Below are 22,096 nucleotides of genomic sequence, written 5' to 3'. Positions count from 1 at the left end.
GGGTTGTGGAAAGGGATGGGCAAGATGCCCAGTGGGAAATACTGGGAGAGGCCTAAGGGAAAGGCAAGAGGACAGGGGTGAGGAGAGCCAGGCTAGGCCAGAGGGAAGCTGGCAGTCCCCCCCAGGGGAGGCGGCATTTGGGGTTTGTCTAAAGGCAGATAGTCAGGAAACCGCAGATGGGAGCAGAGCGCTGCAAGGCAGTGAGCGACTGCCACCTGCCTGCACTGCTTAGTGACAGCATCTGTGTGGGTGTCACTCCTGGTTTCCTTTCCACTGCATCCACCAAAGGGTGTGGCCCAGTCAGCTGGCAGGAGGGCGGACCCTGCAGGCAGGCAGACGTCCTCCAGCCCCTGAGCTGGCCAAGGAGATGGAGCCACAGGGCTGGCTACCTCTGCTCCTGCAGTTGGGCCTGATGTGGCCCCTGGGGGCTCTTTCTGAGCCCCAACTGAGGGTATTTGTGGTTCCCCACAGCCACATGGACGTGGGCTGGCTGCACACCGTACAGGTAGGTGCCCTGAGTGACCCCTGCACACCTCTTGAAGCTGCGGTCCTTATTCCATCTGGACTCCAGAGTGGGTTTGTGTCCTGGGTCTCTGCTGTCAGGGAACTTGGCCTTGGGCCCACCTGTACTTGGCTATGGACTGGATGTTGGCTTTCCTGGTGGCTAAGATAGTAAAGAATCTGCCTACAATGCAGGAGACCCAGGTTCGATCCCTGGGTCAGGAAGACCCCCTGAAGAAGGAAATGGTAACCCACATCAGTATTCTTCCCTGGAGAATCCCAAGGACAGAGGAGTGTGGTGGGCTATAGTCCATGGGGTCACAAAGATTCGGACACGACAGAGCAACTAAGGTAGACTGGCTGTGGGCAGGGGTGAGAATGTGTCCCCAGCCGCAGCGTGTGGAAGGTGTCCTTTGAAATTCCACTGAGTGAATGAATGAACCAGGGCAGAGGAAAAGAGGGAGAGACTGATTTTTATAAGTTTCTGGGGCAGGTAACTGAAATGAATACCCAGACCTGCACAAGCTCTTTCTGGAAGGAGGAAGGAAATAAATGAATAGGACCACTCTGTGATCATGGATACAATACTTTCCATGAGATGTTAATAAGTGAGTCGCTCATTTTAAAGGGAGTTGGGCAGCAAGAGGCACTGAGGCTGAGGGTTGAGTCTCGTTCCAGCTCACTGGGCAGCCTCTGTGGGTGGTCACCCACCTACATGTGGAACTGCTGACATGTGGGGAGGCATGCTCATCACCCCCAGTTTAGAGAAGAGACACTGAGGCCCGGGATGGTGTGCTGCCCAAGTCACAGACATTGCTGTCTTGCCAGCTAACCCCTCCCAGGGCTCCTTGCATTCCTTTATTAACATCTCTGGGCACCACAGTGAGCCAGCCTGACCCAGATGGGAGCATGCTCAGCTCCATCATGGGGGCTCCCAGCCTCTGGAGAGGAGATAGATTCAGAGAGATGACTCGCAGGGTCAGCTTCTCTCAGCCTCAGCCCTTGACACACACTTCCCCATCATTTCATCCCAAGAAGGCCCATCAGGGTTCCTGGATCTCACTCCTTGGGCCCTGTTGTCAATTGGTCTGTGCTCCAAGGCAGGAGTGGTCAGCACACCCCTCTGGGCTGGCCCAGGGCCTTGGCTGGGCTGTCACATCCCTCTACCACGTAGAGTGTCTGTCTCCTCATGACTCTCCTCAGGGGCAGGCTCCCATCAAAGGTTGTCCACCCGGATACTTCTCTCAGTGTAGGGCTCACCATGTGTCCATCACAGACTGAACAATGTGCTCCCTTGTTTGAGGAGAAGGGGGAGCTGATTGCAGGGCCTGGACAGGCTTGGTGGGAGTGCCAGTGGCCCCCAGACACCGTGTCTCCCTGGACGTTCCTCCTCGGTCCCTGGTCCATGCCCTGTGGTTTCCCCAACGGATCTGGAGTGACAGTCTCTCCCCCTCCCCACCCCAGGAGAGCATGCAGGTTTATGTCACCAATGTCTACAACTCCGTGGTGGAAGAACTGACCCTTGAGAAGAAGCGCAGGTTCATCGTTGTGGAGCAGGAGTATTTCCGGCTGTGGTGGGATGGCATTGCCTCGGACGGGCAGAAAAGCCAGGTAATGCTGCCCTCAGGGGGTCCTCACCAGGCAGCTGAGAGCAGATGCCCTGGAGGTCCCAGGGACAACCCTGCAGGAAGCTCCTGGGTTATGCTCTGTGTGACCAGGCCAGGGCTGCATAGACCAGGAGGCCCCAATTGCGCTGAGCTATGCCCAGGGTCCATTTAGTACAGGTTTGTGTTCAACCCCATGCCCAGGGGACAAGTTCGTGTATGATCCTACCTTGCTGGTGCCTCCCGAAAAGTTGCAGCTCTGGCAGCCCAGCCGGGCACTAGCTGGTGTGAATGGGGTCACCTCTGACCCTGGCCACACCAGGGTGACCCTGTGTCTACACCCTCTGACTTCATTTATGAATCTGTGTGGCTCCCACGTACACTGTAGCCAGTGACCATCCAGATGTGCAGGAGTCCCTGTGGATTAACCTTCTGATCAACTCTGTATCACAGCGGGTCAGAGGCCATGGTCCTGGGAGGGACAGTCTAGGGCCAGGTCCTCTCCCCCTCTCTGTGTCATCAAGATTGGGACTGACCTCTTCAGCTGCATGTGAATTCATTGGTAGCATCAGTTCAGTTCAGTCACTCAGTTGTGTCCGACTCTTTGTGACCCCATGAATTGCAGCACGCCAGGCCTCCCTGTCCATCACCAACTCCTGGAGTTCACTCACACTCAAGTCCATAGAGTCAGTGATGCCATCCAGCCATCTCATCCTCTGTCGTCCCCTTCTCCTCCTAGCCTTAATCCCTCTCAGCATCACAGTCTTTTCCAAAGAGTCAACTCTTTGCATGAGGTGGCCAAAGTACTGGAGTTTCAGCTTTAGCATCATTCCCTTCGAAGAAATCCCAGGACTGATTTCCTTTAGAATCAACTGGTTAGATCTCCTTGTAGTCCAAGGGACTCTCAAGGTCTTCTCCAACACCACAGTTCAAAAGCATCAATTCTTTGGCACTCAGCTTTCTTCACAGTCCAACTCTCACATCCATACATGACCACTGGAAAAACCATAGCCTTGACTACATGGACCATTGTTGGCAAAGTAATGTCTCTGCTTTTGAATATGCTGTCTATTTTCGTCATAACTTTTCTTCCAAGGAGTAAGCGTCTTTTAATTTCGTGGCTACAATCACCATCTGCAGTGATTTTGGAGCCCCAAACAATAAAGTCTGACACTGTTTCCACTGTTTCCCCATCTGTTTGCCATGAAGTGATGGGACTGGATGCCATGATCTTCGTTTTCTGAATGTTGAGCTTTAAGCCAAGTTCTTCACTCTCCTCTTTCACTTTCATCAAGAGGCTCTTTAGTTCCTCTTCACTTCTGCCATAAGGGTGGTGTCATCTGCATATCTGAGGTTATGGATATTTCTCCCGGCAATCTTGATTCCAGCTTGTGCTTCCTTCAGCCCAGGATTTCTCATGATGTACTCTGCATAGAAGTTAAATAAGCAGGGTGACAATATACAGTTTTGACGTACTCCTTTTCCTATTTGGAACCAGTCTGTTCCATGTCCAGTTCTAACTGTTGCTTCCTGACTTGCATATACGTTTCTCAAGAGGCAGGTCCGGTGGTCTGGTATTTCCATCTCTTTCAGAATTTTCCACAGTTTATTGTGATCCACACAGTCAAAGGCTTTGGCATAATCAATAAGGCAGAAATAAATGTTTTTTTTGGAACTCCCTTGCTTTTTCCATGATCCAGTGGATGTTGTCAATTTGATCTCTGATTCCTCTGCCTTTTCTATAACCAGCTTGAACATCAGGAAGTTCACGGTTCACGTATTGCTGAAGGCTGGCTTGAAGAATTTTGAGCATTACTTTACTAGCATGTGAGATGAGTGCAATTGTGTAGTAGTTTGAGCAATTCTTTGGCATTGCCTTTCTTTGGCATTGGAATGAAAACGGACCTTTTCCAGTCCTGTGGCCACTGCTGAGTTTTCCAAATTTGCTGGCATACTGAGTGAAGGACATTCACAGCATCATCTTTCAGGATTTGAAATAGCTCAACTGGAATTCTATCACCTCCACTAGCTTTGTTCATAGCGATGCTTCCTAAGGCCCATCTGACTTCACATTCCAGGATGCCTGGCTCTAGGTGAGTGAACATACCATTGTAATTATCTTGGTCAGGAAGATCTTTTTTGTACAGTTCTTCTGTGTATTCTTGCCACCTCTTAATATCTTCTGCTTCTGTTAGGTCCATACCATTTCTGTCCTTTATGGAGCCCATCTTTGCATGAAATATTCCCTTGGTATCTCTCATTTTCTTGAAGAGATCTCTAGTCTTTGCCATTCTGTTGTTTTCCTCTATTTCTTTGCATTGATCGCTGAAGAAGGCTTTCTTATCTCTTCTTGCTATTCTTTGGAACTCTGCATTCAGATACTTATATCTTTCCTTTTCTCTTTTGCTTCTCTTCCTTTCACAGCTATTTGTAAGGCCTCCTCAGACAGCCATTTTGCTTTTTTGCATTTCTTTTCCACGGGGATGGTCTTGATCCCTGCCTCCTGTACAATGTACAACTTCATTCCGTAGTTCATGAGGCACTCTATCAGATCTAGACCCTTAAATCTATTTCTCACTTCCACTGTATAATCATAAGGGATTTGATTTAGGTCATACCTGAATGGTCTAGCGGTTTTCCCCACTTTCTTCGATTTAAGTCTGAATTTGGTAATAAGGAGATCATGATCTGAGCCACAGTCAGCTCCTGGTCTTGTTTTTGTTTACTGTATAGAGCTTCTCCATCTTTGGCTGCAAAGGATGTAATGAATCTGATTTTGGTGTTGATCATCTGGTGATGTCCATGTGTAGAGTCTTCTCTGGTGTTGTTGGAAGAGGGTGTTTGCTATGACCAGTGCATTTTCTTGGCAAAACTCTATTAGCCTTTGCCCTGCTTCATTCCGTATTCCAAGGCCAAATTTACCTGTTACTCCAGGTGTTTCTTGACTTCCTACTTTTGCATTCCAGTCCCCTATAATGAAAAGGACATCTTTTTTGGGTGTTAGTTCTAAAACGTCTTGTAGGTCTTCAGAGAACCGTTCAACTTCAGCTTCTTTAGCATTACTGGTTGGGACATAAACTTGGATAACTGTGATATTGAATGGTTTGCCTTGGAGACGAACAGAGATCATTCTGTTGTTTTTGAGACTGCATTCAAGTACTGCATTTCGGACTCTTTTGTTGACCACGATGGCTACTCCATTTCTTCTGAGGGATTCCTGCCCGCAGTAGTAGATATAATGGTCATCTGAGTTATATTCACCCAATCCAGTCCATTTTAGTTCACTGATTCCTAGAATGTCAATGTGCGCTAATCATTGGTAGCATGATTGAATTCCTGATTTAGGTGATTATATAAGTGCTATAATGATCTTCTTGCTCAACACATAGTGAACTATGGAATTAGAGACATGAAGCTGCTAACGTTTGTTCTCAATTGGTTTAAGTAAACCATATCTTGGATTTAAATAAATAAATCGTGTTAAGGAAATGGGTAAACAATATTAACAGTGAGATAATTGGGGGAAGCTGAAACTCCAATTTTTGGCCACCTGATGAGAAGAGCCAACTCATTGGAAAAGACCTTCATGCGTGGTAAGATTGAAGGCAGGAGGAGAAGGGGATGACAGAGGATAAGGAGCTTAAACGGCGTCACCAACTCAGTGGACATCCAACTGAGCAAACTCTGGGAGATAGTGAATGACAGGGAAGCCTGCAGTGCTTCAGTCCATGGGGTTATAAAGAGTCAGAGATGACTGATCAACTGAAAAACAACAATCTGTGGAAAGATTTATGGGAGGGGAGTGTTTTTTACAATCCTTGCAATGCTTTCATAACCTTGAAATTATTTCAAAACAAAAGTTGTGAACATATGTACCTGTATACATGCTTGATGAAGCATTAGCCATAGCCAGGTGCTGTTCTGATAGCCGGACACAGGGCTGACCAGGACAGACAGTGTCCTGATATTTGCAGAAGAAATGAGGCTGAGGAGTCTGAAGGAAGGACCGGGAGATGCACTAGCATGAGATCAGCAAAGAAAAACGGTTCAGCCTGGGAGGTGTAACGTGGCGTTTTTCTCTGCCAACCATGCCAAGGTCCGCCAGCTTGTGGCTGAAGGTCGCCTGGAGTTTGTCCTCGGAGGCCAGGTCATGCACGACGAGGCCGTGACCCACTTTGATGACCAGATCCTCCAGCTCACAGGTTTGATTATTCTTCCCCAGACCAGAGTCCCTGTGGCCTCCCTCGGGGCTGGGACTGGGTGTCTGAGCCCTGGTCCTGGGCTCTGTCTTCCGCCCTCAGCAGGAGACTGTCACCAGTCAACAGTGTGATTACTGACATGTGTCCATGTGTGCCTGAGTACAGGGGATGAGGGTGTGGCTTTTAGATGAGCCAGCCTGGCTGGTTCCTGACTCTGCTAACTCCCAACACTGTGAAACTGGGCAAGTGAGGCAGCCTCAATAAGCCTCAGCTGCCTCCTGTATAAAAATATTTGATAATGATGTATGATCTATCTCAAAGGGGTGTTATAAAGTTTAAATAGAAATAATTCAAATAGATCACATTGAGTACAGCATGTGGGTCTCTAATCAATGATCAATAAGGGTCAGATGCCATCTCTGCCATCACCTCACCCGCCAACTGTTCAGCCAATACCAACACCTCCAACACCACTGCCATTGCCACCGTTACAACTGCCACCAGCAATACTCGCACCTGTATCACCTCCAACACCACCACCTGCAAGTCTGTTATGAATGCCCCAACACCACCATCACCACCACTAACATCTTGGCATGTCATCGCATAATCTATAATACCAACACCTCCCACATCAGCACCATCACCACCACCACCACCATTACCAATGTCACCACCACTATCTCCACCTGTACCACCTCCAATACCACTGCCTCCAAGTCCATAATGAATCCTCCAGCACCACCATCATCGCCACTAACACCTCAGCCCATCATTGCATCACTTCTAACACCAACACCTCCAACAGCAACACCAAAATTACCACCATTACCACAGCCTACCCATCATGTACCTCTTCCAAAACCACCACATTCTTTATCACTATTTGCATTCCTACCACCATCAAAATTAAAAGCGTATTAATTTTTTTAAACACCATTCTTGTAGAGAAGGAGGACCAAAAAAAAAAAAAGAAGCAAAGGTAGAAAAATATGGGAAACCTATTGAAAATGTATTCATTTCCCATTTCCCCATTTCTGATTTCACCTCCAACATCAATACCACTTCTAACACCAGTGCATACAAGAACTCTCTCAACGGTTACATCCACACCATCACAACACCAACACCTCTACTATTACCCAAATCTCACCACCTTCACCACCATGAAAACCAACAGCAGCTCGTCTACCGCTGACATTTCCCCCTCTGCCACCAACAACACTATCTCCACCACCACAAGCACCACCAGAATCACCAGCACTATCACCTTCATGGTGACCTCTAACACTCCAACCTCTTCCGGCACCATCGCTTCCAGCAGCACCACCAAAACCTCCAGGGCTAACTGTACCACCACTGGACAACTGCCATCATCCATGCCAACAGCGTTAACAGGAAACTGATAATCATTACCACCGCCTATACCATCCTCACTACCATCATCATCACCACCAACTCCATTTGCATCATCATTATCCCTGTCAACACCACAACCACTGTCATCACAGCCATCATCACCAACACAGCTACCGTCAATACCACCACTACCACCACCATCGTCTCTTCCACATGCATTACTAACACCACCACTGTCGCACCACCATCACCTTCACAACCTCCATCGCCACATATTCTGTCACGAAGGGCACATTCTCCTCTACTTAACAGGTGTTTTTCACAGGCATCACTTCACTCACCCGAGAAGGCAGGGTGTCCAGAGGGCATCAGGCTCTCAGTCTCTTTCGCAGAAGAGACACTAAGGTGGAAGCTACAAGAAGTACAAAGTGTCATTGGGAGAGCCAGGTTGACTGCAGTGTGGGCTGGGCTCTAGTCCACTGTCACTCCCCTAAAGCCGGACCCTGTGCAGGACATCACGATGGCACCTGGCACTCTCTTTGGATTTTCTTACCGTCTCTCCTTTCAACTCTTTAATCTGTGCTTGCTTCCTTCTGAGTTTCTACTGCCTTATTTCTAGATGTAAGTGATAAGCTCATGGGAATCTTTATGTTTGACCATATAAACTCCCCCGTCTGCAAAATGCGGCCTCAGGCCTCACCTCCTGTCTTCCTCCTGTTCCTTCTGCTCCCTGCTTCCCAGATCTGCCCCTAAGACAAGGCCTCCTGTGGTTCAGAACAAGGTCTCTTGTTGTTTCCAGCCAGACGCACCTATGGAGTCTCATGTCCAGGAACCTTCCACTGGGGCCACAGTGCTCAAGCACCTCCCCTCTTCATGGTGACCTACAGTTTGCTTCTGGCAGTGACTGGTGTCTGATTCTTGTCTGGGTCCCCAGGGCTCAGTCCAGGATTTGACCAGAGCAGGGCTGGTGGGCATAGAGGGAGGGAAAGGGCACTGAGCTGTCTTCCTCCCGGTATGTACAGAATGACCATTCCTCGTCTCTGGTCTCAGCCAGTCTCACCTTCTTGAACATCACACAGCTGACCTTGCAAGCCAGACCAGAGGAGCCAGAATCTAAGCTAAGACAGGTTCCCATCACTGGGGCAGGAAGGGCTGTGAACCTCTCGATCCTTCCCAGGGGATTCTCTGAGGCTCCATTTCCAACACTGTCAGGCTCCTGGAACCCTCAAAGCATGGGCCCTGACTTCATCTCATGACAACCTCCTTTTCTAAGAACAAGGCATACACTTCCTTCCTTCAGTCCTCGTCGCAGTCCTGGAGATGGGGAGACTTACAAAACCCCATTCTTGGAAGTTGAATATGAGGCAAAAATGCTGCTGAAATTTACATTAATCATGCTGCCAGCAGGAGATGGTCTCAGTCTTTTTTAACAAAGTTATTTACTTTTTCCTTATTATGTTTCTTATTGAGGTATGGTTGACTTACAGTGTTTTACGTGCAGAGCAATGTGATTCAGGTGTACATACACACATATTATTCTTGAAATGATTTTTTATTATAGGTTATTATGAAGTATTAAGTGAAGGTGTGCTGTCCAGCACACCTTTCTTGTTTGTTGCATATCTATTTTTTAAATTAAAAATCTAGCATTCTATTCATACTTAGTCAAACAACTGAAATCAAAATGTCATACATTTTTTATTTAGGCAGAAACTCATGAATATTCTAAGATGTATAAGTATATGTTATGCATATTTTATATGTATATATATATACACACAATAGCATTGCTACTACAATTGAATAAAGGGTGGAAAAGAAGAAAAAAGATGAAGAAATTGGAAAACAAAAATTAAATTAAATGGGAGCACTGAATATTAAATAGCAAAAGTGAAACAAACTAAATAAATTAAAAGATCATCATATAGTCCAGTTGTTTTTAACTATGATAGTTCATTAGAAACATATCTCGAGCTCTGGAGGAAAAAAAGCAATATTGGTCATTTGTATTAAAAAAAATTCCAGGAAAATTCTGATACATATCTGCAGTTTAAAAAGTAATTACAGATTTTTCTATTAAATGGTAGTTTTGGTGATATAGAGTTCTATAATAATTCTGTTGAATAATCGTGACACAATAGTATTGAGTAAGTTACATAATCACAAAGGTAAAATATCTTATCAGTTTTCACAATCAATAGCCAGAGAGAAAATAAAAGATAATTACAATTACAAATGATTCTGGGAACATGATTAACCTAAAAATATAAAATAGGAGCAAATTATTTACGTGGGTTAAGCAGATTGACCTGGTAAGTGGAGGTTGGTGTTTTTCATGCATTTACATTTGAGATGATTATCAATATGTTTGATCCAATTACCATTTTCTTAATTGTTTTGGGTTTATTTTCTGTAGATCTTTTTCTTCCCTTGTGTTTCCTGCCTAGAGAATTTCCTTTGGCATTTGCTGTAAAGCTGGTTTGGTTGAGCTCTCCAACAAATGCTAAAGGGTCTTCTCTAGAAAGGAAACACAGAAAGGGTGTTTAACTCGAATCCAAAACAACAAAGTAAATGGCAAAGGGATCATACTTATCAATAATTACCTTAAATGTAAATGGGTTGAATGACTCTACCAAAAGACAAAGCCTGGCTGAATGGATACAAAAAGAAGACCCCTATATATGTTGTCCAGAAGAGATCCACCTCAAAACAAAGGACACATACAGATGGAAAGTGAAGGGCTGGAAAAAGATATTCCATGCAAATAGAGACTAAAAGAAAGGAGGAGTAGCAATACTCATATCAGATAAAATAGACTTTAAAATAAAGGCTGTGAAAAGAGGCAAAGAAGGACACTATATAATGATCAAAGAATCAATCCAAGAAGAAGATATAACAATTATAAATATATATGTACCCAACATAGGAGTAAGGCAAATGCTAAGGGGAAATTAACAATAACACAACAAGAGTGGGAGACTTTAATATCCCACTCATGCCTATGCATAGATGAACTAAACAGAAAATTTAACAAGGAAACACAAACTTTACATGATACAATGGATCAGTTAGACTTAATTGATATCTATAGGACATTTCACCCAAAAACAACGAATTTTCCCTTTTTCTCAAGCACACATGGAAACTTCTCCAGGATAGATCACATCCTGGGCCATAAATCTAGTCTTGGTAGATTAAAAAAAAAAAAAAAGAAAGAAATCATTCCAAGCATCTTTTCTGACTACAATGCAATAAGATTAGATGTCAATTACAGGAGAAAAACTATTAAAAATTCCAATATATGAAGGCTGAACAACACTCTGCTGAATAACCAACAAATCACAGAAGAAATAAAAAAAGAAATCAAAATATGCATAGAAACGAAGGAAAATGAAAACACAACAACCCGAAACCTATGGGACTCTGTAAAAGCAGTGCTAAGGGGAAGGCTCATAGCAATGCAGGCTTACCTCAAGAAACAAGAAAAAAAATCAAATAAATAACCTAACTCGACACTGAAAGCAACTAGAAAAGGAAGAAGTGAAGAACTCCAGGATTAGTAGAAGTAAAGAAATCTTAAAAATTAGGGCAGAAATAAATGCAAAAGAAACAAAAAAGACCATAGCAAAAATCAACAAAGCTAAAGGCTGGCTTTTGAGATGATAAAGAAAATTGACATACCATTAGCCAGACTCATCACGAAACAAAGGGAGATGAATCAAATCAACAAAATTAGAAATGAAAATGGAGAGATCACAACAGACAACACAGAAATACAAAGGATCCTAAGAGACTACTATCAGCAACTATATGACAATAAAATGGACAACATCAAAGAAATGGAAAAATTCGTAGAAAAGTACAACTTTCCAAAACTGAACCAGGAAGAAATAGAAAATCTTAATAGACCCAGCACAAGCATAGAAATCGAAACTGTAATCAGAAATCATCCAGCCAACAAAAACCCAGGACCAGGCTGCTTCACAGCTGAATTCTACCAAAAATTTAGAGAAGAGCTAACACCTATCCCAGTCAGACTCTTCCAGAAAACTTCAGAGGAAGGTAAACTTCCAAGCTTTTCTATGAGACCACCATCATCCTAATAGCAAAACCAGACAACGATGCCACAAAAAATGAAAACTGCAGGCCAGTATCACCAATGAACATAGATGCACAAATCCTTAACAAAAGCAAGCAGAATCCAACAACACATTAAAAAGATCATACATCATGACCAGGTGAGCTTTATGCTAGGGATGCAAGGATTCCTCAATATCCACAAATCAATCAACGTAATACACCACATCAACAAATTGAAAGATAAAAACCATATGATTATCTCAATGGATGCAGAGAAAGCCCTTGACAAAATTCAACATCCACTTATGAGTAAAAACCCTCCAGAAAGCAGGAATAGAGGGAACATACCTCAACATAATAAAAGCTATATATGACAATCCCATAGCAAACATTATCCTCAATGGTGAAAAATTGAAAGCATTTCCCTTAAAGTCAGGAACAAGACAAGGGTGCCCACTCTCACCACTACTACTCAACATAGTTTTGGAAGTTTTGGCCACAGCAATCAGAGCAGACAAAGAAATAAAAGGAATCCAGATTGGAAAATAAGAAGCAAACCTCTTACTGTTTACAGATGACATGATCCTCTACATAGAAAACCTGAAAAACTCCACCAGAAAATTGCTAGAGCTAATCAATGAATATAGTAAAGTTTCAGGATATAAAATCAACACACAGAAATCCCTTGCATTCCTATTCACTACCAATGAGAAAACAGAAAGAGAAATTAAAGAAAGTATTCCATTCACCATTGCAACGACAAGAATAAAATACTTAGGAATATATCTACCTAAAGAAACAAAAGATCTATATATAGAAAACTATAAAACACTGATGAAAGAAATCAAAGATGACTCAAATAGATGGCAAAATATACCATGTTCATGGATTGGCAGAATCAATATAGTGAAAATGAGTATACTACCCAAAGCAATCTATAGATTCAATGCAATCCCTATCAAGCTACCGATAGTATTTTTCAGAGAACTAGAACAAAAAATTTCACAATTTGTACGGAAATACAAAAAGGCTTGAATAGCCAAAGCAATCTTGAGAGAGAAGAATAGAACTGGAGGAATCAACCTGCCTGACTTCAGGCTATACTACAAAGATACAGTAAGCAAGACAGTATGGCACTGCCACGAAGACAGAAACATAGATCAATAGAACAAAATAGAAAGCCCAGAGATAAAGCCACGCACCTATGGACACCTTATCTTTGACAAAGGAAGCAAGAATATACAATGGAGAAAAGACAATCTCTTTAACAAGTGGTGCTGGGAAAACTGGTCAACCACTTGTAAAAGAATGAAACTAGAATACTTTCTAACACTATACACAAAAATAAACTAAAAATGGATTAAAGATCTAAATGTGAGACCAGAAACAATAACATTCCAGGAGGAAAACATAGGCAAAACACTCTCCGACATAAATCACAGCAGGATCCTCTACGACCCATCTCCCAGAGTAGTGGAAATAAAAACAAAAATTAACAAATAGGAACTAATTAAACTTAAAAGCTTTTGCACAACGAAGGAAACTATAAGCAAGGTGAAAAGACAACCTTCAGAATGGGGGAAAATAGTAGCAAATGAAGCAACTGACAAACAACTAATTTCAAAAATATACAAGCAACTCCTGCAGCTTAATTCTAGGAAAATAAACGACCCAATCAAGAAATGCACCAAAAAATTAAACAGACATTTCTCCAAAGAAGACATACAGATGGCTTAGAAACACATGAAACGATGCTCAACATCACACATTATCAGAGAAATGCAAATCAAAACCACAATGAGGTACCATTTCACGCCAGTCAGAATGGCTGCTATCAAAAAATCTACAAACAATAAATGCTAGAGAGGGTATGGAGAAAAGGGAACCCTCTTACACTGTTTTTGGGAACGCCACTATGGAGAACAGTGTGAAGATTCCTTAAAAAACTGGAAATAGAACTGCCATATGACCCAGCAAACCCAGTGCTGGGCATACACACCAAGGAAACCAGAATTGAAAGAGACACGTGTACCCCAATGTTCATTGCTGCACTGTTTATAACAGCCAGGACATGGAAGGAACCTAGATGTCCATCAACAGATGAATGGATAAGAAAGCTGTGGTACATATGCACAATGGAGTAGCACTCAGCCATTAAAAAGAATACATTTGAATCAGTTCTAATGAGGTGCATGAAATGAGTCTATTATACAGAGTGAAGTAAGTCAGAAAGGAAAACACTAATACAGTATACTAATACATATATATGGAATTTAGAAAGGTGGTAATGACAACTCTATATGCAAGACAACAAAAGAGATGCAGGTGTATAAAACAGTCTTTTGGACTCTGTGGGAGAAGGCAAGGCTGGGATGGTTTGAGAGAATAGCGCTAAATCATGTATATTATCATATGTGAGACAGATCACCAGTCCAGGTTTGATGCATGAGACAGGGTGCTCAGGGCTGGTGCACTGGGATGACCCAGAGGGATGGGATGGGGAGGGAAGTGGATGGGGGGCTCAGGATGGGGAACACATGTACACCCATGGCTGATTCATGTGAATATATGACAAAACCACTGTAATATTGTAAAGTAATTAGCCTCCAATTAAAAAAACCAGCTGGTTTGATGGTGCTAAATTCTCTTCACTTTTGCTTGTCTGGAAATCTTTCAATTTCTCCATCAAATCTGAAGGAGAGTCTTGCTGGTAGAGTATTCTTGGTTGTAGTTTCTTCCCATTCATCACTTTAAATGTATCATTCCATTCCCTTCTGGCTTGCAGAGTTTCTGTTGAGAAATCAGCTGATAGCCTGATGGGAGTTTCCTGATATGTTGTTTGTTGTTTTTCCCTTGTTGCTTTTAATATTTTATCTTTGTCTTTAATTTTTGTCAGTTTGATTACCATGTATCTTGGTGTGCTCCTCTTTGGGTTTATCCTTCCTGGGACTCTCTCTTGTCTCCTTCTGGGACCCCTATAATGCAAATTTTGCTGCATTTAATCATGTCCCAGAGGTGTCTTAAGCTACCTTCATTTATTTTCATTCATTTTTCTATATTCTGTTCTGTGGTAGTGTTTTCCACCATCCTGTCCTCCAGGTCATTTTCCCATTCTTCTTCCTCAGTTATTCTGCGATTATTCTAGTGTATTATTCATCACTGTTTGTTCTTTAGTTCTTCTAGGTATTTGGTAAACATTTCTTGCCTCTTCTCCATTATTTCCCCAAGATCCTGCATCATCTTCACTATCATTATTATGAATTCTTTTTCTGGAAGGATGCCTATCTCCACTTCATTTAGTTGTCTTTCTGAGGTTTTATCTTCTCCCTTATTCTGGGACATATCTTTCTTCCTTTTCATCCTGATTAACTTTCTGTAATGTGGTTTTTGTTCTAGCCACTGTGGAACTGCGGCTCTTCTTGCTTTTTCTGTCTGTCTTCTGATGAAAGAGGCCAAGAGGCTTGGGTAAGGTGCCTGATGGCAGGGACTGACAGTGGGGAAAACTGGATCTTGCTCCAGGGGGCAGATCTTTGCTCAGTAAAGCTTCAATCCAATTATTTGCTGATGAGTAGGGTTGCATTCCCTTCCTGATAGTTGTTTGGCCTGAAGTGACCAAGCACTGCAGTCTACAGGGTCTATGGTAGGGTTAATGGTGACCTCCAAGAGGATTTACAGCAAGGGAGACCTTCCAGGACCGTGGCTGTCAGTGCCTCTGCCTCTGAGGTGAACCCCGGCTGACCCAGGCCTCCTCAGGAGAACCTCCAACATTAAAAGGTAGTTTGGCTCAGCATCCTGTAGGGTTACTGCTCCTTTCCTGGAGGCCTCTGTGTGTGCAAGATTTTGTCTGGGTCTTCCAAGACTGGAGTATCTGTTCCCCCCATTTCTGTGGAAGTCTGATAATCAAATGCCACTGGCCTTCAAGGTCAGATTTCCTGGGGATTTCCAGGTCCTTTGTTGGTTCCCCAGACTGAGAAGCATGACATGTGGTTGAGAACCTTCACAGAAGTGGAAGGGCTTCTTTGGTATTACTGTTCCCCAGTTCGTGGAGAACCTTACCCCATGGGGATGGCATTTCATTATATCGTGATTGTACCCATCCTACAGGCTCAATATATAGCATTGTACAGGTGGTAGTTACAAAAACCATCCTCAAGAAAAAGAGATGCACCACAGAAAATGGTTGCCTGAGGAGGTCTTACAAATATATTAGGAAAGAAGAGAAGTGAAAGGCAAAGAAGAAATGGAAAGATATGCCCATCTGAATGCAGAGTTCATGAAAAGATATGTCCTTCTGAATGCAGAGTTCCAAAGTATAGCAAGGAGAGATACAAGAAAGGTTTCTTAAGCAAAGAAATAGAGGAAAACAACAGAATAAAAAAGACTAGAGCTCTCTTCAAGAAAATTGGAGATACCAAGGGAACATTTCATGCAAAAAGATTGGCACATAAAGGAAAGAAATGATAAGGAACTAACAGAAATAGAGGAGATTAAAGAAGATGTGTCAAGAATACACAAAGGAACCGGAGAAAGAAGTCTTGATGACCTGGATAACCACTATAGTGTGGTCACTCACCTAGAGCCAGACATTCTGCACTGTGAAGTCAAATGGGCCTTAGGAAGCGTAGTATAAACAAAGCTAGTAAAGGTGATGGAATTCTGGCTGATCTATTTAAAATCCTAGAAGATGATGCTGTTAAAGTGCTGACTCAATAGACCAGCACATTTGGAAAATTCAGCAATGGCCACAAGACTGGAAAGAGTCAGCCTTTATTCCAATCCCAAAGAAGGGTAATGCCAAAGAAAGTTGAAACTGCCATGCTCTAATTTCACATGCTAGCAAGATAACAGTCAATATCCTTCAAGCTAGACTTCAATAGTACATGAACGGAGAACTTCCAGATATTCAACCTGGATTTAGAAAAGGCAGAGGAAGCAGAGGTCAAATTGCCAACATCCTTTGGATCATAGAAACAGCAAGAGAATTCCAGGAAAACACTTACATCTATCTCATGGATTAGGCTAAGTCTTTTGACTGTGTGGATTATAGGAAACAGAAAACTCTTCAAGAGATGGGAATACCAGACCACCTTACCTGCCTCCTGAGAAACCTGTATGTAGGTTAAGAAGCAACCGTTAGAACTAGACATGGAACAACAAACTGGTTCCAAATTGACAAAGGAGTACACCAAGGCTGTATATTGACACCCTGCTCATGTAATTCATATGCAGAATGCATCATGCATAGCAGGCTGGATGAAGCACAAGCTGGAATCAAGATTGCAGGGAGAAATATCAGTAACCTTGAAACACAGATGACACCACCCTTTTGGCAGAAAATGAAGAGGAACTGAAGAGCCTCTTATTGGAGAAGGATATGGCAACCCGCTCCAGTATTCTTGCCTGGAGAATCCCAGGGATGGGGGAGCTTGGTGGGCTGCCGTCTATGGGGTCGCACAGAGTCGGACACAACTGAAGCGACTTAGCAGCAGCAGCAGTAAAGAGCCTCTTGATGAAAATGAAAAAGGAGAGTGAAAAAGCTGGCCTAAAACTCAATATTCCAAAAATTAAGATCATGGCATTCAGTCCCAACACTTCATGACAAATAGATGGGGAAACAATGGAAAAGAGCAACAGATTATTTTCTTCAGCTCCAAAATCACTGCCAAAGGTGACTGCAACCATGAAATTAAAAGACACTTGCTTCTTGGAATAAAAGCTATGACAAACAGACAGAATATTAAGAATCAGAGACATCACATTGCCGACAAAAGTCCATATAGCCAAAGCTATGGTTCTTCCAGTAGTCATGTATGGCTGAGGGAATTAGAGAAGGCTGAAGGCTGAAGAATTTGTGCTTTCAAACTTTGGTGTTGGAGAAGGCTCTTGCGAGTCCCTTGGACAGCAAGGAGATGAAACCAGTCAAGTCTAAAGGAAATCAACCCTGAATGTTCTTTTGGAGGACTGATGCTGAAGCTGAAACTCCGGTACTTTGGCAACCTGATCTGAAGAGCCAACTCATTGGAAAAGACCCTGATGCTGGGAAAGATTGAGGGCAGGAGGAGAAAAGGGCAACAGAGAATGTGATGATGGATAGCACCACCAGCTCAGTGGACATGAGTTTGAGCAAATTCTGGGAGACAGTGAAAGACAGGGAAGCCTGATATGAGCAGTCCAAGGGAATTCAAAGAGTTGGACCCGACTCAGCTTTCAGACAGAAACAAATCCCATTTAACAGTAACAGATATAAGGCAAAATAGGCATTAAACCAAGTTAAAACATTGTAGGGAACTAGGTTTAAAGAAGGTTGAGAAGTGCTTGCAAACGAGACTCTCAACCAGGGCTGAACATTCTTGCAAATGAGATGTTCTGCCCAGTGTAGGGAACTAGGTTTAAGGAAGGTTGAGAAGTGCTTGCAAACGAGACTCTCAACCAGGGCTGAACATTCTTGCAAACGAGATGTTCAGCTAAGAATCCTGTTTGTTCCCATGGGAAAAGAACATTTCTTGCACACAAGGATGTTTCTCTGATTCCTCAAAAGGAACAGACCCTGGGACAAAACGGATTCTAAGTTGATAAGAAAGTTCCCCAAAACAAAGTCTTGGCTGCAGTAACTAAGCCAAGGTAAAGGTTATCTCACCCTGCGCCTGCGCACTGTATAGTCTTTGAATCATAGTGCTTGGCAGCTTGCCCTGTAGGTTGTTGTGCAAGGGATATAAAATAAAGCAGCTGTAAGAAGCAAGTGTTAAAAATATAAAGATTTAAACCACTCTGCAGTGTTGGTGTTTCATTCCGTCGCCGGCATCTGGCGCCCAACGTGGGGCACGACAGAACCGAAAGGGTAAGCACCCTGGGGCAAAAGGCTATAAGGGGGACTTTTGAAAAAAAGAAAAAAAAATCCAAAAGGGTAAACACCCCGGAACAAAAGGCTGAAAGGGGGACTTTCGAGAAAAAGAAAAAAAAAAAATCCGAAAGGGAGAGCACCCCGGAGCGAAACGCTAAAAGGGGGACTTTCGAGAAAATAAAAAAAATAAGAAAAAAAAAAAAACAGAAAAAAAAAAAACCTATGGGGAATTCCCCGTCTTTAAAGTCACAATATATGGAGCTAGTTAAGGGGCTCCTGCATTCTATAAGAATTAAAACGTCTACTCGCCGCTTGAGTGAGCTATTCTGTCTTATAGAGCAGCATTGTTATTGGTTTCAATATCAAACAAAAGTACAGCTGAATTTGAAAAAATGGAAAGTGGTGCAGAAAGAGTTAAGAAGGAAGCATCAAAAAGGAAATGTGATTCCTTTAAGGCTGTGGACTCTATGTAGCGTTACAACACAGGCTTTAAAATTAATGGCTGCTAATAGTGAGGCCGCCTCATGTTATCTTGAGGAGGGGGCTTCACCTCGGCCTCCGCCCAAACCTCCGGATGATAGTACAGATTCATCCACTGAGCCACATAGAGATGTGAGTTCTGGGGAGGATTCAAATTCTGTAAAAGCAATGACTGTTGCCTTTTGAAAGGTTTTATTAAATAAAAAACAAACTTCCAAGGCTGTTAACCCTTCTGCACCACTTTACGCATCCCTGTTTCTAGTAGCTGCCGACAAGGCTGAGGTAGGGAGAGAGAGTCAATGGTTTTAGAAGTACGGAAAAAAGTATATTTTAGAAAATGCTTATTAATGACTCTCGTCCTTTAATGTCACTGATTATTAAAGGTAAACAGTTTGAAGGATTAATAGATACAAGAGCAGATGTTTTGGTTATTTCTCTCCAGCAGTGGCCTACTGACTGGAAAAAAGAAAAAATTCCTCTTGTTTTAACAGGCTTAGGATCAATAGCAGATGTGTGGAGAAGCGCTCAACCTTTGTCATGCCAATTGTCTAATGAAAAAGAACGTATCTATTTCTTTTTACATTGTTAATATACCTATTAATATCTGGGGAAGAGATCTTTTATTTTCTTTAGGAACAACGCTCACCATCTCATCGAAAAACTTGTAGCCACTGCTCAGATTCCTCGAGCTCTCCCATTGAAATGGTTAACTGATGTCCCTAAGTGGGTTGAGCAGTGGCCGCTTCCAAAAGTGAAGCTCGAGGCTTTAGAACAATTAGTAAAAGAACAGCTTCAATCTGGCCATATTGAACATTCTACCTCTCCTTGGAATTCTGTTTTTGTCATTAAGAAAAAATCTGGTAAATGGAAAACGTTGACTGATTTAAGGAAAGTTAACAAATGTATAAAACCTATGGGAGCTTTGCAATTAGGTCTCCCTTCTCCTGCTTTGATTCCACAGGATTGGTCTTTGATGGTTTTAGATTTGAAGGATTTTTTTTTTAATATTCCTTTGCAAATAAAAGATAAAAATAAATTTGCTTTTAATCATGGGCATCCCGTAAAACGTTATCAATGGACAGTGTTGCCTCAAGAAATGATTAATAGCCCCACGTTGGGGGCCAGATGCCGGCGACGGAATGAAACACCAACACTGCAGAGTGGTTTAAATCTTTATATTTTAACACTTGCTTCTTACAGCTGCTTTATTTTATATCCCTTGCACAACAACCTACAGGGCAAGCTGCCAAGCACTATGATTCAAAGACTATACAGTGCGCAGGCGCAGGGTGAGATAACCTTTACCTTGGCTTATTTACTGCAGCCAAGACTTTGTTTTGGGGAACTTTCTTATCAACTTAGAATCCGTTTTGTCCCAGGGTCTGTTCCTTTTGAGGAATCAGAGAAACATCCTTGTGTGCAAGAAATGTTCTTTTCCCATGGGAACAAACAGGATTCTTAGCTGAACATCTCGTTTGCAAGAATGTTCAGCCCTGGTTGAGAGTCTCGTTTGCAAGCACTTCTCAACCTTCTTTAAACCTAGTTCCCTACAAAACATAATCAAAATTAAAAGTTACATTATGTCCACAGTTAAGGTCAATATGTTTTATCAGGCCTTCTTAGAATTTTTTGATGTCATCAGATGAAGAAGAGTTGAAGAAAGTCTTTTCCTTGAAGCAGAGAAACCCACCATGGGAAGCCCTCAATTGATGAGGAGGTTGACAAGTTGAAAGCTGAGTCACATAGTTAATTTTAAGGCTTCAAGGTCTATGACAATATCTGTGCACAAAACCAGTCTGTCATAGAGACAGGTCCTTCTTCTTAGGGAGAGTTTGAGCCCTCGTTAAAGCTACAGGGAGAACATTAAACCAACTGTCTCATGTTTCTGAGTTTCCTACACAGATGCCTCTTAATAATGTCATTAGCTTTTCCAACTTTTTCTGAAGATTGGGGTCTCCAGGAACAGTGAAGTGGTATTCTATTCCTAGAACTTTTGACACCACTTGAGTTACAGTAGTTTTAAAGATGGAGCCATTGTCACTCTGAGATTTAGAGTTTAAGATCCCACTTACATCATGAGAAGTCAGTACAGTAAGATTTTGTCTATTAATAAGCTTAGGAGCTTTAGGTTTAGGAAAATGCTGGGAGCCAGCATGGGAGATCCCTCCCATGACAAGGTCATGTGGAAGAGACCTGACGAGCAAGGCAGATCAGGACTTGAGGGACCCCTTAGACCTGCTCGAGCATCTACTCCCAAACCAGAATCTGTCTTACTATTTTGTGCCTTTCACCAACTCTTCTGACATTAATAGGGGGCTATCTCCGACCACCTTTCTCTGGAAAAAAATCAACTTAGGGCTCTAGTTGATAAGTTTCTTGGGCATGAAAGGAATATTTCAATTCAAACCCCTTTTGTTGGCATTTTAGCTTGCTTGGCTGGTTTATCCAGACTTTTGCAGCTATGCATGTGATTGTTTACAGCCTCCCAACTGTGAGAGACACGAGAAGCCTAAAACATTCTAAAATATAGAGCCTTTTGAAGAGTTAAAAACTATTAGAGTAGTGCTGGTGTAGGATTTCATTGCTGAGCCAATGCTTGCTGCCAAGTTCCCATATCCCTTATCCACTGTGCACCTGGGTGTGCATTAGTTAACATAGTTGGAATGTAAGAAAAACAAGTAGTAGCCTTGGAATTAACCACATCAGACCTTTGAGCTAATTGGTTCTTTCTTTGTTGTAACTCACTGCACCTTTGCTCCGTGAAGATGTAACTCTGTTTAATACTTTCTGAGGCTGACATAGATTAAAAATATAAAGAAAAAACACTTTAAGGGAATATAAGTTTTCTGGTTGAGCAGCCTTTATCAAAAGAGGGTCATAAAATGTCCACAGGCCTCCAAGGCCAGAAGATAATGTACACAACATTGTTTATGGAAAAGGTATACAGAAAAAAATCCTGATTTTGATAAAGACAAAACAGATGTAATGTTTGGGCTGACTCTGCATGACTTTGCATCTTTCATTTCCCTCTA

General features: G+C 42.6%; 1 protein-coding gene across 2 annotated transcripts in view; it reads left to right on the top strand.

The window, feature by feature from the left end:
- Nucleotides 1-367: 367 nt before the first annotated feature.
- Nucleotides 368-22,096, top strand: part of LOC138442206 (epididymis-specific alpha-mannosidase-like) — a 45,773-nt gene continuing 24,044 nt past the window's right edge. Inside the window, exons 1-3 of one of the 2 annotated variants that reach the window (XM_069593267.1) lie at nucleotides 368-505; nucleotides 1,966-2,112; nucleotides 6,202-6,307. In XM_069593267.1, coding sequence (XP_069449368.1) covers nucleotides 368-505; nucleotides 1,966-2,112; nucleotides 6,202-6,307 — 391 coding nt within the window. Of the gene's footprint in view, nucleotides 506-1,965; nucleotides 2,113-6,201; nucleotides 6,308-18,471; nucleotides 18,582-22,096 lie in introns of those variants that run through there. The other variant, XM_069593268.1, reaches the window with a different exon arrangement.

Source organism: Ovis canadensis, chromosome 6, assembly GCF_042477335.2.
Source record: "Ovis canadensis isolate MfBH-ARS-UI-01 breed Bighorn chromosome 6, ARS-UI_OviCan_v2, whole genome shotgun sequence".
Taxonomy (NCBI): domain Eukaryota; kingdom Metazoa; phylum Chordata; class Mammalia; order Artiodactyla; family Bovidae; genus Ovis; species Ovis canadensis.
This window is presented reverse-complemented; position numbering and strand designations above follow the sequence as displayed.